Source organism: Lineus longissimus, chromosome 16, assembly GCF_910592395.1.
Source record: "Lineus longissimus chromosome 16, tnLinLong1.2, whole genome shotgun sequence".
NCBI lineage: Eukaryota > Metazoa > Nemertea > Pilidiophora > Heteronemertea > Lineidae > Lineus > Lineus longissimus.
Genome location: NC_088323.1, coordinates 5,635,464 through 5,653,036, shown reverse-complemented (window position 1 = coordinate 5,653,036; position 17,573 = coordinate 5,635,464). Strand labels below are relative to the sequence as shown.

Genomic DNA, 17,573 nt, shown 5'->3' with positions numbered 1-17,573 from the left:
AACTCTCTGACCACAAAGTCCAGCTGGTTGTTGAGTACCGAACTGGCCTTTACCAAGATACCCAGTAGAGGCTACTTCATGAACTGATTTTAAAATACTTCTTCCAAGCCAAGCACGTAAGAACTTTCCGGCTGATGAAAATTGACGGCCTGAACACACATCACTTGATGAAATCTGGCCTGACCCTTTCAAAACCTCTCATCACCTCGCATTAACATCTGTCAACTCATTCAATCCTGATCGGCGCCGTGTCAAGGTCACATGTGGCGTTCCAAGGTCATACACGGCGGATGCCAAAACGATATGAAGTATTCACGTCAAACCCATTAATTTCGTCTTAATGATTTCAGAGTGTGTCTAACATTTGCGGAAGGTTTGCGCTGAGATGATGAGTCAATTTTACGAAATTATTTATCAGTTTGATTGGAAAGCGTCATGTTGTGAACTCTTGGTTGGTTCTGGTCAATGCTGGGTAAATTCTGTATGTTTGGGATTATAAACTGCTGCAAAAACCACAAAACACCTTTGTACACCCAAAAATTAAGCTTTGCAAAATAAAAATTTGTTTTGGTAATGTTGGAAAAGTCTTGTTAGTTTTAAAGTTGAAGGATGTTTTCATGAAGCGAACTTTTCCAAAGCAGTTTTCACTGCACCAAAAAAGCTATAGTCTTCCTTGAACGTGTTGAAAAAAATCCCAGCGAAAGTCGTCACATCATCATAATCATCATCATCATCATCTTTACTCATTGATAGTCAAGAACCGACTTTCATGCCTATTTTGAGAAGAAAAAAACTGCCATTCGATGGAAATTCTTTTGGGAATTCTTTCTTCTTTCGTTGAGGTCCAACTTTGCAAGTTGCCTTTCAAATTCCTTTTCCTTTAGATTGACAGTGGTTTCCATCCATGTCCGAGCTGCACCGTAAAAAATCCTAAAAGGCCATTTCCGAGCCTTCCATGACTATTTCTTTGGGAAGTGTCATTGAGGTCTAGTCATCACCACTTCGGAGGGTTATCTTTCATACTTTGTGTATAGAATACATGGTGACAGCAGTTTCGACCCAAATGAAGGGGCCTCTGAGTGATTTCGTTTTTGCCAAAGCCCTTTCGTTTTTACGAAATAGCTTTTAGGTGTGGAAAGTTTGAAAAGAACCCTAAATAACCATGTTCTAAAAGTATTCCCCAGAATATTTTTGCTTTGAACATCTTTGTAGATAATTGTTCATAACCAGTGCAGGATATGGAAAAAAATGGATGCATCAGCCATCAGAATTTTCTCCCAAGTTCTCTTTAATACTGCCATCAGGAACATCTGAACTAATAGCACAGATAGCTGATCAATAGTACAGAAAAATAAAGTAATCATGCGGGAAATTTTGCTAAAGTCAATGGTTTCATCATTGGAAGTGTGATTATCAATCCTATGATAAAAATACCCAATTTGGTCCTTTTGCCCATTACAGGAAGCCGTACATTGGTAATGACGGCGCTGAGCCGGGCATCATGGGAGAAACGCCGCGCTATCTCCGAGCTACCAAAGGCAAAGCCTCACAAGTGCAGGAAATATACATAAATCAATCCAGAATCGGGCTTTGATCTTTTGAAAGGTTTCCCGTGTTCAAAGATGGCTGCTCCGTACTTTGGGGCTTAGTTAATATCGACGGTCGTCGTTGTTGTTGTCGGTGCGGCAGCATTAGTTGCCAGCAGTGGGTTTCTTTATGTTTTTCGTAGAAGACGACACTTGTGCAACAAAAAGATGCATTTGCGGGATGAAGGCTTCTGTATTCTTTCTGCTAAGCTGCTGTTAATCGTCAACTAATTCAAGGGCATCATTTTATTTTTGTGCATTATGCAAATGACCTCGGCAGAGGCACTCTGTGGTGTCGAGTACTTTAACTGCAATGTTGCAGGGTCTTGTTTTTCCGCCAACAGTCTCGATTTCTCAATCGAGTTATAGACATGCCGCCATTAATAGATGGCGCCATTGAATTGCCCATGCCCTGTTGAATTCGATGGAATGAAGCCATCGCCAGACCAAATAGAATTTTCAGTAAATTTTGTGTTGAGAACTTGTAAAATTTTGTGATATTAACACTGCACTGATGGGTCTCTGTTCTTAAATCTACACCATCAGGTAGCTTGAATTCTGGACCAAACCTACTGCCAAAGGTCCTCAGGTTTTGGCAGGCATTTGAGCTCCATCCTCCCACTCATGTTTCTACATTAGTACCGAGACCTGCATTGAGTCAGATTATCAAACTTCAGCCAAGTTTGTGTGCAAATCACTACACTGTTCTCAGTCGACACCAATTTATATTACATATGTAGAATCTATTTGTCTTATTTTTCAGAATCGAAGGAAACACAGTAACATTCCGTGTGAACCCGAACTCGTTAAATGTCAACGGATCAGTGGTCGCTGCCCGAGCTGAAAAAGGTAAGCAAAGTTAGTTATTGGTTTAGTGACCGGCGGCCATTTCGTACAAATTTGGCTGAGTCATATTATGAGGACTATTGGCAATAACATTTCTTCTCCCTCGTATTGTTTTGACATGCCAATACCCCCACACAGTCAAGCCATGTGCAAAGAAGCCCCCGCAATAGTAATTTCACCATAAAGAAAAAGGAGTTCCAGTACTACAGTAGCATCATTCACTGCAAAGATTTCTCGGTTTGCACCTAATCAGCACAGGAAAAGTTTTGTCAAAAATCTTTTATCGAAAAAGATATCCCCTCGAGTTTCGGGCTCTAAAGAATTCCCTCTTTCCCTACTTCAAGCAACATTACGAGCTGTTTTTCCCTGCTTCCACTTATGATGGATTTGTAGGAGGATGTTGGATAATTGATTGCACTCTAGTTGGTCCACGATAAAATAATGCAAATTTTTCAGTCCAGTGTTCATGCCAGATCTTCGTCACGCAGAATTTGGAAGCCCGGTGGCACAGTACTAGAGCATCTGATCAAAGGGTCATGGATTTAAAGCTCGGGCAGTGTCACTTGGGACTTTGAAATGGCCAATACAAGTAGGGCAGTATGTGCACATACATGAAGGGCAGTATGTGCACCCTTGGTTTCTACGGAAAGGCTTCTTGTTCAGGCTACGGAATGCATAGAAAGTGCTTTGAGACAGAGAGAGTACCTGTACAGTTTATAGCACTACTTAAGAACCTATATTGAAGAGCTGACATTTCAATAGAATAACCACAGCCAGGATTTCTGCTTGCAGTATTCCTTGAACTCCTTGCATGGTACGCAGCTCAGGTTTCCTCCGTGCCTCAACACTTAACTCAACCTTGGGATCATACTGTGAACCTTATGTGCACCAAGACGTGTCCACATGAAACCCATCTCCAGTCTTGGCGAGGGATATTAATACCGACACCTATCCCCTGTGGAAATCTCGCCCGACCACCCGCGGGGAACGTCATATTAATTCCGTCTTTCATGTCGCGAGAATTAGGGACGTAACTCCCCATGAAAGTTTGATTCCTTTGTAACGAAAATCAAATTATTTCTCCGCATATGAAGTGTTGTTAGGCCTCTGATTGGCTAATAAGGTCTGCATGAGAGATTACGGGTCATCTCTGATTAGATTAGCACTGACATTGTCCAGCGGCCGCACGATCCCTTAGATGGTGGTCTAACTTTCCTTGATATTAAATATTATATTGGTTGCAAACGTAAGACTTCAGATCAAAATCGCCTCATTTATTCCTAATAATGACCCCTTTCAACGTTATTGCTTTGATTGACCTGTTGACTTGTCAAGTACGGATGGGGGAGGGGGTTGCCTTCTCTTCGCTAATGGCTGCAGAGTTTGCTTCTATTAATTTTTGGTCCAATAAACCTGGTTGGCTGTTAGGATGAGATTTGCAAGTATGGTTGCGTCTCAAAAATGGTCAAAAGTCACAAGTATGGTTGATTTTGTGGCGAGAATGGTTGAGTCACAAGAGGGGTTAAAGGTCGCAAGAATGGTTGTAAGGTGCCCCAAACCATCTGATTGTACCATATCGACCAGCTGACAGATAATTCCCGAGGATAGAATTCAAATGCCCCGACTGAAACAACAATGTTTAATGGAATCCACTATAGATTTAGATTACAAGGGTTTGTCTTGGCAGGTGCTTGTGACACATGGGTGGGTTGCCGATGTTAGGTTAACCCTTGGACTGATTGCCAGATCAGTCCAGGAGCACTGCCTGTAGCTTGTTTTCACTGGATTATAATGCCAATCCAAGGTCTTTTCCAAAGCACTTTTTGAACTTCAATCCTCTAAGTCTTCTTATAGCCACTCGAAGATTGTCTATGTTCTTCCTCCTACTTTTAAACTAGAGCCAGATTAGTGTGGCACGCTCACAATGTCAACAACTGCGCTCTGTAACTGTTCTTGGACTGACCACTTAGCCAATACACAGAGGCAGTTTTGGCAAAAGTAGGTAAATTACCCCTTTATAAATTCTAGAGTAGTCACCTCCTTCCTCAAGCAGAAATCATGTAGGACTTCCTGTCAGGTGACAGGTTTTGACCAATCAAAACCCCTGTATATGATCATAGCCATGCTGTATGTGCCGAACAAGTATGATAGCTCTCTTCTGATTGGTCAATACCTGATCGTCAGGCATCCCAATATTGCTGCTTGAGTACAGTGGCGAATGGGACCAAGTTCTTATGCGATTTCCTCGGAAACTTTTTGTCAACTTGCAAATTGCAGGCCTCCCTTTATTCCATGCCGAGCCAAATAATGAACGCAATTGATTCGGTCATGCATCTATCCCAGCATGCTCCTTGCAAAAAGACGGATTGTAGGCGACGGGTAAATAATCATGTCTGTTGATCCGGCCGATCACCTGGGTCGCGGCCGTGGCCAGATTACCTCAGTCTATTGACCATTGTGAACCCCTTGCTACCGATTTTGAGAAGAAAAGAATCATGAATGTTGGTTCGAATTTGTTTGCATTTGTTCTTGTATTTGGTCCCAAAGCTCACGGACTAGGTCAAAGATCGTCCGTCAAGATCTAAGAACAGAACAGAACCACAACAACCTATCACATTTGACCATTCTGGCGGCGAATCTGCGGCCTTGGAATTGACTTGGAAACTTCAAAATGACTACAACTTCAAATTATAAGAGGTTTTTATACCCTTGACCTAATTTCTCTTGGGACATCACCTTGACCTCTATTTGACCTTGAACTTTCAACAGCAGTTTGACAGGCATGCAATTCAACTAGTCTAGGCACTTAAATCTCCCTCTCTCATTAGCACTTCACATTGCCTGTTGCTTAATTCTCACCCACTCATTAAACTCGGATTGTTTTCGTCACAGCAAGCTAATTAAACTGCACAGCCTGGCCAGGATTTGGAATGAAACCAATCAGAGGAGTTGGGGTGAAGAAGTGACAGAGTCTCTGTCGCGTAATTGTCTTATAGAGTGGTGTGGTTGCCATGGTAACTGTATTGTCTTCTGATGTCGCTTGGGGTGATGCCGTTGACATTAGGTAGTGGCTCGGAGCCTGTCAGGCGTTACTCTCCTACCTGTGGAGATTATTCGCGATCAGAGATGCGGGCATTGGCGAGCGAGTGTAGTTCTATGGTAGGATTAGATATGCCTTCTTATTATTATTATTAAGAAGAAGAATCATTGAAATTAAACAAAAATACCATAATTGCATTTCTTATGGTGCAAACATTATGCAAACCAAAATGCAGCTCAAAATTCCTATATCTTCATCGTTTTCCAGACTTTGGCCAAAAAACATCAAAAATCTTGCTCTGAGGTGAAAAAGTGGCCTTGGCTCCAGGACTAGCAGGTTGTTAATGTTTACACATGCATAAGGCTTAAGGTCACCTGAAGCTTGGTATCCAGGTATTTTTGAAGTGGTCAGCATTCGCTAATGGTAGATGATATCAAACTGAAAATTTTTATCAGCCAAGATAGATACATAAACTGATGAGTGTTCAAGTGAAATTTGGATATGATCGTCGCTAGTTTCATGATAATTCTCAAAATATCGCAAAAGATTTTAGTGAAAAACTGACTATATTCATCCAATGTCAGAAAATTCTTTATATTTTTTGATTTTCTAGGTGACTCTAGACATTCTCATTCAAATTATCTAAGACTTTTTAAGCAAATAAGATTTGATATTTGTGATATCTGGGTTATTTATACAGCTGGATGAAGTAAGGCATACAAGACAAAGTGGCCTGACTTGAGTCTCGCAGCGACTGTGGTGTTCGACTCTGGGACCTCTTGACCACAAGTTGACTAGAGGAACTAGACCACAGCAACTTAAGTGCTTTCTCACCTCCCGACCTAAGCAACTTTTGGTCGGGGTACATCAGGCGTAGTTTGGTAGCCAGACAAAAAGTGCAGCATGCTCTCAATGAGCAGTGCATGCTTAGAATCAGAAAGAGTTTCCCGCTAAAAGCATTATGGGAACAACAAGACCGAAAACATCTGGCAGATGAACAAAACCTATCTGGGAAATCAGATGGATGGGAGGAACGGGTAAAGTCGGATTAAAAGAAATGTCGAATGATCCTTTTGATTTTTGCTCTACAGACGTTATGAATGTAGCAGGCTGCACTTTTGATTTTGAGGATTTTGAACTTACGAATGTTTTCATTGGCACAAGAAAGGGTTAAACATGTTAGAGGTTGTATCTAACATGCCTAATGTCTTTTCATATCAACACTTTCATGGCCGAACCAACACCCCATTCAGACCCGAGCTTACCGTGTCAAAAGAAAATTAACAGCTTTAACACCATTAGTTTTTTTATTGAAAAACAACCAAAATGACCTCCTTCCAACACCGCCGTCCCTCTCCTGCCGAGAAAAAATTCCTGTAGTCCAAATATTTTCTTTGATTTGCACACAAAGGGTTAAGAAAAAATCCAATATTTTCATCAAAGGACTAAATAACTTTCACTTTAGCAACAATATATTGACACCCTCCAATCAGTTGCATTACGATACGATGATCTGATGTGTTTTCGGATTAATTACAGTATCTTTGATTAGCTGACAGAGATAAAAGGTTTTAGAGTGTTGTGATGAGAGATGGTGGTAAAAACCACCTTAGGGGTTTCATTCTTGTATTATGCATTGATATGTTTGACGGGGAACATATCAAATAGGTATTTATCAACACATTATTTTTAAAAAAGCTTTCAAAGATTATTAAAATAATTATTCATAGACTAATGCTTTAGCACCCAGTGAACCAGGATGTTTGGTGTTGCGACCGGCTTCAATTATCATATAATGGTCAACAACTGGCTAGGGTCATTGCTGATGGACATGTGCATTGCTAAACAGGCAAAAGAGCCAAACACTGAGTTCAAAGATTACCCATCCAAAATCCATCTCCTCTTCTCATAGTCTATGCTCATCAAGACGCAGGTCACACATGGGATTAATTCATATTCTGACCGAACACTACAGCTTTCATCACCAACCAACCTCATGAAAGAAATCTGTTTACCGACGTAAAAAATAATGCCCTGTGCGCCCGACCTTTGCTTTTTTTCCCATTTTGATTCTTCGGCGTCTGGGCATGGTTTTCCCACCGATTGGGTACGAGTTTGCCCGAGCGGAAGATACACACTGTTCATCGGTTGACGACTCGCCATGCGTAATACAATCATTCGAAGGGCAACATCACCCCACGCTCGCTTCGCTGGTCAGAGAATGATGAATCGATTATTGTACAGAACTATTGTAATCAAAGAATCAAAAAAGAAAAAGGTATTGACATCAACTTTGACATCATTGGCCAAATATCACAATCTCTCCTATAAGTGCATTTTAAAGTTGATGATAGAAAAGCCTTGATTAGAAAGACGTCAAGGTTCACTGTCAACTTGGTTGATACCGAATAAAGTGTATAGAGGTGCAAGCACTATCATAATCAAACAGATCAAAGGAGCTGGGGGAGAGGAAAAGGTTTGACATCAACCTGAACTATCGAACAAAGTGTATATAGATGCAATCACGAAGTAATTGATGGTAATGTCTTGTTTGAAAGAATAGGCCTATCTCAATATCGCTATCGCTATCTCAATGTCGGCAGAGGGTTGAACTGGAGTCAATCTGATTTAGATTACCCAGGAAGGGGACATGCCCTGACAATATGCAGAGAGCACATAACCAAGCAATACAAGAACTTTCATTGGCAGGGAAAAACGCAAAGGAAGACGAGAAATTATTTCCTGGAAGCTCACAGCCAAAAAATATTCAGATTGCTACTACAGGAAACAAGCAAACGAACAAGAGAACCAAACGTCTTATTGATCGATCGGCCCAAAACCAATCCCGCCAATCCACTCCACCATTACGACAAATCAAAATCGATGGATATAGGGCTATAATTCTTTCGCACTCGGCAGGGCGTAAAATGGCTCGCTGACCATCCATCTTTATATAGCCAATACAACGCACATCAAGGACTGGAGGTGGGCGTCTCTCGTCCACGGTTGCAACATTTGCTCTCAAAGGTCTTGTTATTCTTCTTTCATCTTTTTTTTACAGGATCTTTTATCGTAGATTATTAGATTGTTATTGGAAGATTTGTACTTGTTGGGCCTCCATAAGTTATAGGTGGGCCATGCAACAGGAAATAGGATGTTACATTTTTGTGGGTGGTGAAAATGTAAAAGTGGGCTAAAAAATTAGTCGTGCAAAATTCACTTTAAAATATGACAATAGTCGTGCAAAACTGCTTTCATCATTTCTTAATCCCTGCATTATCTAGCGTGGGTGAAGCTTGATCTTGACTTGGTAGATACTGCAAATAGGCCACGCCAAACGGTTCATAATAGCAGTCTCTATTGATCTCTTATAATCTTGAATTACGACCCAAAAGTATGCCAAGTATCATCACATTTTCACAGGGCAATGTAGGTGGAACGTCACATGTTGTATGTGGTTTAAGATACTGCCATTTATAAATACATGTCTAACCTTGAAGTTGATCAGATAATATCCTGTGTGAAAGTGAAAACTTCTATTCAACATGGAATTATGAAATAAAACACACGATCAAAGTTCAGAGTCATCACTTAAGAAAGTTTACCTTCGTGGGTAGGGGGCCTCACCAGACTTGTATTCAAGCCCCCTCCCTCTGTAATTGGACACTTATATTGATGAAGATTCAGGCTGTACTTTCATATCTTTAAAGGCAGAGAAAACTGTTGTTGAATTTCGAACATAGTTGGATTATAACTGTAGTACTTCTTTACAGGAGCCTCATAGTCTAGTGGTTAACACTGCTGGCTGCCATGCAATAGGGCCGCAGTTCCATCAAAGGAACCCAAGATTGTATTTCTCGATAAATCAGCGCGTTTCAAGGAATTTGAATTCATGGTTGTCTTCAGCCATCAAATGGCAAGGGCAAACGAAAGACTTAATCAAGTGAAACGTGAGAAGTTTGCAATGAACTGTAACTCAACCACTTGGCCAATAAACAGTCTGGTGCTTATGTAAAAACTCTCATCCCACCTTGAAGGGGGTATACCTTCAAGTGCAATCAAAAGCTGAAGAACAAGAAGAAGTTGTTGTACTTTTAGCTTTGCATCCGTCACCTGTGGATAGCTTCCTTCAACACTGGCACCTCAAGCTGGGCTTGCCTGACAAACCTCATTCCTCTCTCATTAAACTACACCGCAAATGACGACAATAAGTAACGAAAGGCGTCAGGTTTTCACGGCAATAACTAAGGGGTTCCGTAAGTCATGTGGCCTAATGACCACGTTTGCAAAACTCGCGCTGCACGATATTGGCTTCGTCAGCAAGACGGCGGAAAAGCATTTGGCGGTAATGAAGGAGATTCTGAAACAAGCAGATGCGGTAAATGGCTGCTGCCTCTCTCTGCTTGACACCAGCGTCGGTAAACATGGGTAATTATAAAAGTGGAACCTTGGTCCGTGTGGTGCCGGATTGAGGAAAATGTGTAATGCTTTTGGCTGACATGGCTAATTGAACCATGTTCGTGTGGCCCAAGAAGAAGTTCACGATTAGTTGGCCGGCGTGCAGAGCTGAGCCTGTGTTGGATTTGTGGATGGATTATTACCAGATGATGACAACATGGTCTGGGGGTCATCTGTGATGGAATACTTAGTCTATCATCTGACCACAAGCAGAAACCTATTTGAGGTAATAGGTTTTTGCTACATGTCAAATACGGACAAAATTGGCCTGACCAAGAAACGGCAGCAGCAGGTGAACATCTCATTTCATGGCAACATAAATACCTTTTTTACCATGTAGTGGACGAAACACTACACCGAAGTCAACTGTATGGAAACTCATCCTTTCCAAGAAGAACCAGAAATTACCACCCAAATTTAACTGTATGGAAAACCATCTTTTTCAAGAAGAACAAAACATTATCATCCATTCTGAACTGTATGGAAAACCATCCTTTTCAGTAACACAATGAAGAAAACCAACCAATCACAACTGTATGGAAAACCATCCAATTCAGGAATACCCTGAGTCAACATCTGAAGCGTTCCCAACCTTGTGCGACGTCATTCTTTGCCTCTGGCCAATCCAATGCTCTTTATTCGACAAGAAAATAGACATCAAAAGATATTCTTTGACGCTTTGTACAAGCAACGATGAAAAACACCGCATCACAACCAACCTGAAGGCTGTTTGGACCTGATAAAATATCAATTCTCTTTCATGGCAAGGTTTGGGGCCTGCGTTTGTAAATCAGCTGCACCAAGTTCCCATTTTCACATCACTTTTAGAGTTGGTCATCTGAAAACATTCTTCTTCTTTGCCTTCTTTTTGAAGCGAACCTAGTTGGTATTGCGTATCACTGCATTGCCTGGAGAACACCGAAAGTCTGTCGCGTCTGCATACCTGAGTTGCGTTCACACATTTATTAGCTTGTTGTGGACTTGTTGTTTTACACCTCTTCACTGCTGTAAGAACTCAATCTCTGTGCACTTCCAGTATCCTCCTGGACTCAGCATTAGACTTCGGCCGAAAGATTTAAACATTTAATGTCCCTATGCATCACAATAAATCACTGTATTTCATTTTTGCTTTACTCTTAGCGTGAGTTATGCCACTGCCGGAAATAATTAGGTTCCGCAAGATAATTTGCTTGACAGGGTCTGCCAGGGCCGACATGACAATCCGGGCAAAGGTCGGTCTGAAATCGGTGTCGTGTTTCCTGGAGGTTCAGGTGAGGTTGGCAGCGAATGGGAAAACAGATACATACTGTGCCTATTCTCATCCAAAGACCATTCTTGATTCAGTTCTTGTTTGCCATCGTTAGCTTAATTGCTGAACATATTCCAGAAAACCTACACCCCGATCTGAGATCCACAAAGCATGGTGTACTTTGACAGTGCCGTCATCAAAATTTTAAGGGTTTTTAAAATACATCTGAGAAAACATTATTCGCTCAGACGAAGCTTATTACTGAAATATTTTACAATCCTGTTATTTTGTCATTCTTAATGTTAAAGTGTTAAAGGTAACCTGCTGCGCAGATAAAAATTATCTAGAAATTTGAATCTGAATCTTAAAGTATGTTCCTGATTTTCATTCGAGTTTATCTTACTTCCATGATGAACAACTCAAAAATCACCCTGGTGAATCAGCTGCAACCATTCCGAGTATCTCCCATCTCCAATCTATTTCAATATTGCTAATGTTTTTTTAACACCCAGTAACTTTTTCGGTTTTTCCAAACAAATAATAATTTCTCATGATCAAATTTATTTTGCTGAATCAGCAAAAATAAAACGTCCGTGAAAATCTGGCATTTACAGCAATGCTGAGAAACATGAGAATCATCATACATTCCTCCCAGCCAATCAGCAATTGGCTTTAAGTGAGGACCCCTCGTCGTAAACCCAGACACAAAGATGGATGATCGTGACGGACTATTGGAAAAGTCTTCAACCTAGGTAGTTCAGCATCCCCACCCAATCCGATGACTTTGATCACACGACAACTCACAACGTAAATTACACGCCGCCATGTCGCTAGGATCTTCAATTAGGGGGTGAATCATTTGCCGTGGATACACCTGGCCTCTGCTAACAACGGCCAATCGTAGGCAAACAGAGAATGGAACACGGAATGAGTGTATGACATGAATCGTAATCAAGTCAATTTCTAGTCATAAGCGAGTAGCGATAAGGGGGAGGGGGTCTATACATTGTGCCTCTGTATTTTTTGTGATTTTGACAGGCTGCTATATCACCTATTTCTGTTCCCAGTAGAGTTGCTGGTTATTACTGGTATAGAACGTACACCCAAGATCCTTAGATTTTAGGTAACAGGTGGCAGCACCCCACCACACAACGTCACTCTGTCTGTCCGCTAATATTCGACTAAATTAAAAGGTCATTGAAAACAACATTACTGTCGAAGATAAAACACATACAATATCAATCAAGTACTCTGCAAACAAGAGATCTTTATCACTATGACCTGCAGTAAGCAAGACGAAGATCACTTGTCTGCAGGTAAAACCGGTTGTCGCAACGTTTCATATTTATCATGAGTTGCAGCAACGATCAATTCTACCAGCTTGTTGAACACAGGACACAAACTGCCTACTGGCTAAGCACTTACAGTTGCAGCAGCAGTGGGTGAGCTGACTCTTCAGGGTTAAACTGTTAAAACTTAGTATGATCTGTAATTCCCGTTCCAACCAGAATCAATTTCAAAATTGCACCAAAGGGAAGGATTTTTTACGAGAATTAAATCGATGGCAAAAACATGTGGTAGAACGATTGCAAATCTGCGGCTGACAGAAACGAGCCCAGGGCATTATGGGTAATATGGCTTAATTAGGGGACCAAAATATTAACATTGACATGGGTCGTACTTTAGGGACGTGGAGTCGCTTACGGCACAGGGTGAAAATAATGCGACAGCTGATAGATGCATTATGGGAAGGGTTTGATGGCAGATAATTGGAGGAGAAGGCTCGTATAATGTATATGGTTAATAGAGAGGGTATTGGTATTAACCCTATACCTTGAATTATGTATTGCTACTCATGAATACAAGAACTGATTTCCAAGCATGCTATTTTTGCAGCGGGACATCTACCAGGCATCATCAGAAGTAAGGCCAAGGACCCCTTCATATGGAAAGACTATTGAAAAGAAATGCCTCAGCAGTGGCTCACGGTAACATTTGTGTCCACCGAGAAATTTTGAATGAGAATGTCTAGAGTCACCTAGAAAATCTAAAAATCTAATGAATTTTCTGACATTGGATGAATATCATTAGTTTTTCACTTAAAGATTATTATGTAATAACTGACATCGAATCATCATTAAAATTAAACAAAAACACCATAGTTGCAGTTCTTAAGGTGCGAACATTATGCAAACCAAAATTCAACTCAAAATTCCTAGTTCTTCATCGTTTTCCAGACTTTGGCCAAAAAACATAAAAATGTTGATCGAAGGTGAAAAAGTGGCCAGGTCTAGCAGGTTGTTAATGTACATACATGCATAAGGCTTAAGGTCACCTAAAACTTGGGATCCAGGTATTTTTGAAGTGGTCAGCATTCGCTAACGGTAGATGATATCGAGCTGAAAATTTTTATCAGCCAAGATTGATACATTAACTGATGAGTGTTCAAGTGAAATTTCGATAATGATTGTCGCTAGTTCATGATAATTCTCAAAATATCACGAAACGCTATTTTCATCCTATCACCAAAGTGCCAAAAATTGATTAAACTTTTTGGGTTTTGTGTATTAGCATAGTTGTAATTAACCCAAAAACATGATTTCTGGGCAAAAGTATCATTAACCCTCTGAGTATAGAGACATTTGAATGTTGAGAAATAACCCAGATATCACAAATATCAAATGTTATTTGCTTAAAAAGTCTTTTAGCCATTCTTCTAATAACTCTAAAGTGTGTCGAGGAATCACTGACCTCTGAATTTCTTGTGGCGACACAAATATAACGAATCTCCTGTGGCCCTCTCCACAATCAAATGGATGTTCCCATGCTGCTCAGTTCCGTTGCGGGTCAAAAACCTTTTCGTGTCATTTCCTCCCAACATACGACAAGCTTCTACCCCATAATTGATTGAAGATGGCCTGTTAGCGGTTTGCATGTGTTTCCCTCTCCTTCATTAGCGTGAAGCATCGTTGCTATCTTGTACTAATCCTATACTTTTGTGTTGTATTAATTCATTACTTAACCTTGCGCACCTCGCGTGGGGGTTGCTGGCATGCTATATGGGGTAAATTGACCTGCGGTGCTCTCTGCTTTGTTGCTGATCTAGACAATTTATTCGGGTTCTTGACCTGCAACCTTGTGTTCTTCAACTGAACTGCTGTAATTTATGAATTTGCACTTCTAGCCTTGTGATGAATATTATAGTTTTGGCTGATTTCGTAGTGAATTTGCACTGTACAGAAAGGCCCAATAGAAAGTAGTGACATCCTCGACTGTGTAGCAGAGGACAAGAAGAATAAGTATACAGATATCCACAATCTGTTGACCAGACTCTAGCAAGCCACAAAACAGCAGCTTTTCCTCCTCAGAACTTGTCATGAAATGGATGCAGTCTCATGGAGTTTACAGTATTTGATGACTCCTCCCAACAAGTTGTTACATTAATGAACCAAATCAACAGCACCTATGACAAGTGCATCAAAAGTCCATTCCTCCATTACGGATTCATTATCGAAAACCAGCGGAAACAAGAGCTGGCTTTTCCAATTGAGCCAATAATACTAACGAACAGAACATTTTTTTACGCTCCTGATTGGCATGATGAAGTTAGAATTCTATCAGGAATATGTTATGGACGTAGAGAGCGGGAGAACTTGGAAAGAAAGTGTATTTGTGCAGTGAATTGCAGGGCAGGCAGAACTGGTCTTGTTGAAGATGTTATGGGTGTAGAAAGATGGAACTCTCAGAATGGATGTGTGATTGTTTTGGGAGGTGCGGGGCAGTTGGGGGGGGGGGGGGGTTGTGTTGAAGATGTTATGGGCGTAGAAAGATGGGACACTTGGAAAGGAACTGTGTTGGCATGTGCAGGGCTGTGAGTTGGTTCTGTAGAAGATGTTGTGGCTGTAGACACGATATAGAAACCACACTGACATCGCAGGTTAAGAATTCCTGCCCAGTGTTTGCACGAACTACCAAGGATAATAAACCCGCTACCACTCTCTAGCCATCCAAGCGAAATCACTCAAGACACACCGAAAATGATTAGGTACTCAGAAGATGCCATTGGAAAGGTCTTACCTGCAACCTTGGAATTGGCGCGAGTCCCAAGTGGTCATTGATGGGAGTTCTACTATACTAAGTAAAGCGTTCAGGCGAACTTTTACTCAAATGTCCCCAGGGCTCAACCACACTTTCATGGAAGGCTCTTACCTTGATGGAAAACTCACATTTGTGATGATTTGTGGACATTTTGAAGTAGCGTCCGAGTGTCTGTACAGGAATCTAATCAATTGCGGTTTTGTACTATTTCTCGTGGGAAGGCAGTGAATTCCAAATAGACTGACAAAGGTCATATTTTGATAAAAAGCAGGTGAAAACTGTAGTCGTTTTGTGATATCTCAGAAGACTGAGCTCTTTTATTAGGCATCCCCAGGCAGGTTGGAGGGGGCTCAGTGTCTTGGTGGTTCTCCGGGATATCAGGTTCACGGAGGATAGAGATGACCTTGACGATTATACTGTACCATGGTTGTTCTGTAAAACGAGGAATGTTCCTGTTTATGGAGCAAGTGGCTGTTTTTTACCGGGTGTGGAGGTTCTTCAATGGTGTATTGTAACACATGCCACAAAAGACTAGAAAATCTACCATCTCAGATTTCCTTTTCGTGAAGCAAGTCCGCAGCAAATCTAGCAATTGCCTTAACAAACGATGACGTTCCCACCAAGGACGTTTCAAAAAAAGAACACTATGAGTTGAGTTCATGCATTCTGCACCATGTTGTGTGAAATAAAAGCATTCATTGCTCATCTGAAGAGATGATACTCTCAGAAAGTGCATGCTACTCCCGTTGGGACCGAAGATTCCATGCTTTTTCCCAGAGAAGCCTTTAATCCCGGATCGTCTGCACAATAGATGAGCATATCGTCACAGATTTCCTCCATGGGCTTGCATCATCAATGTTGTATAACCTCCATGGCAATCGGGGAAAGAATGGCAAAAGGATTGTCATTCAGATTTTTTTTGATAGTCGCAGTTCAATTATGTGACGAGATAGTGGAGGTTTTGGTGAGCATGACAACTTTGCGAAAATCGTTAACCATGTTGTGGATTGGTATTGGGAGGTGAGCCAGAATGTGTGGTGTCGAAGTGCTCTTCTCCGTCAAATGTACAGTAGAACCTTCCTATTAGAGACATCCTTGGATGTGACAAATACGATTCTTGATAGAGAGGTGTCCTGATTACAGAGGTTAAATTAAATAAAAATGGCAAATTTGGTATTAAAAACAGTGTCCATAATAGAGAGGGTGTCCCACTTAAGGAAGTGTCGGCTGAGGATGATTCTACTGTAATTGCTTAATCATAGTTCCTCCGAAACTCTTGTCTTCCGGCTTGTCAAGTTCGCACCGATGATGGTCACGACGCTGTAGAAAAAAGTAAGGACGCTGTTCCAAGAACCTTCTGGGATACAAAAATTCTTCCTTTCATAGTGTGGCAAGTAAGATACTAAACTACACACATCAGGGTTCTTTTCAATTCTTTGCTTGTAAGTAGTTATTGAAAATACTGTAAACCCTCTTTTTAAACACACAAGAAGAGATCATGTTTAGTGCTTCTAGACGCATCACAATCAAGATATCACAGACAGGTTTGAAGAGTGCAGTGTTGAGCACAAAAGCGTCAGGTTACTTTTGACCAGGGTTGCAGACTTATATAACATTTGCGTTTAAAAAGTCGTGGATGCTGTATTGATTAATTGGAGAACGACACAACCGTTGCCCACACTTTTCCTTCTTTTATTCAACGGCATCACAGGCAAAAGGATTTTTCCGAGATTATGCTTAACTTTTGCCTTTAGTGTGTGCATTGTATTGGGAGCAGTTGGTCTATAGATAGATAGAAGTCATCTTTTGTTCGCCGGCAAATCGTCTTCTATCGCAGATGAATTGGCCTCCAATTGTGCGTCATTGGGTGGCCTCATGGCGCATCTTAATCTCCTCTGTAAGCTGAGGTCGCACAAAAACCCGGAAGACAGAAAAGCGAAAAGGCGCTTGACGTAGTCTCGAGCGCAGGAAATTGGTGGTCATTCATTATCGAGTCTTATCGGTTTAGGGAGACTGGGCTTTACCAGGCTTGACCAATGGTCATTTGTCTCGTATCTGTGGGTGTTGATAAAAAATTCTTAGGTCATTTGAGCCGATTAATAATTTGGCGTTTATGAACTTGACTTTGAAGTTGATTTATTTCCTTGACTCATGTTGTACTATCATTTCTCTCTTTTTAGGTAAGAATCTTCTAAGCGATCAAATTTGAAGGTAGGCTGGTCAGGCTGTGTAAAGAAGATAAATAAATGATCTAACTAAAATGAAGATAAATAAATGATCTAACTAAAAAGAAGGT

The 17,573-nt window shown here is 41.0% G+C and overlaps 1 protein-coding gene across 2 annotated transcripts in view; it reads left to right on the top strand.

Moving 5' to 3' along the window:
- LOC135500749 (receptor-type tyrosine-protein phosphatase N2-like) overlaps window positions 1–17,573 on the top strand; it is a 156,117-nt gene that overhangs the window by 49,362 nt on the left and 89,182 nt on the right. For both annotated transcript variants that reach the window (XM_064792402.1, XM_064792401.1), the window contains exon 10: window positions 2,350–2,435. In XM_064792402.1, the coding sequence (XP_064648472.1) occupies window positions 2,350–2,435 (86 nt within the window). The remainder of the gene's footprint in view (window positions 1–2,349; window positions 2,436–17,573) is intronic.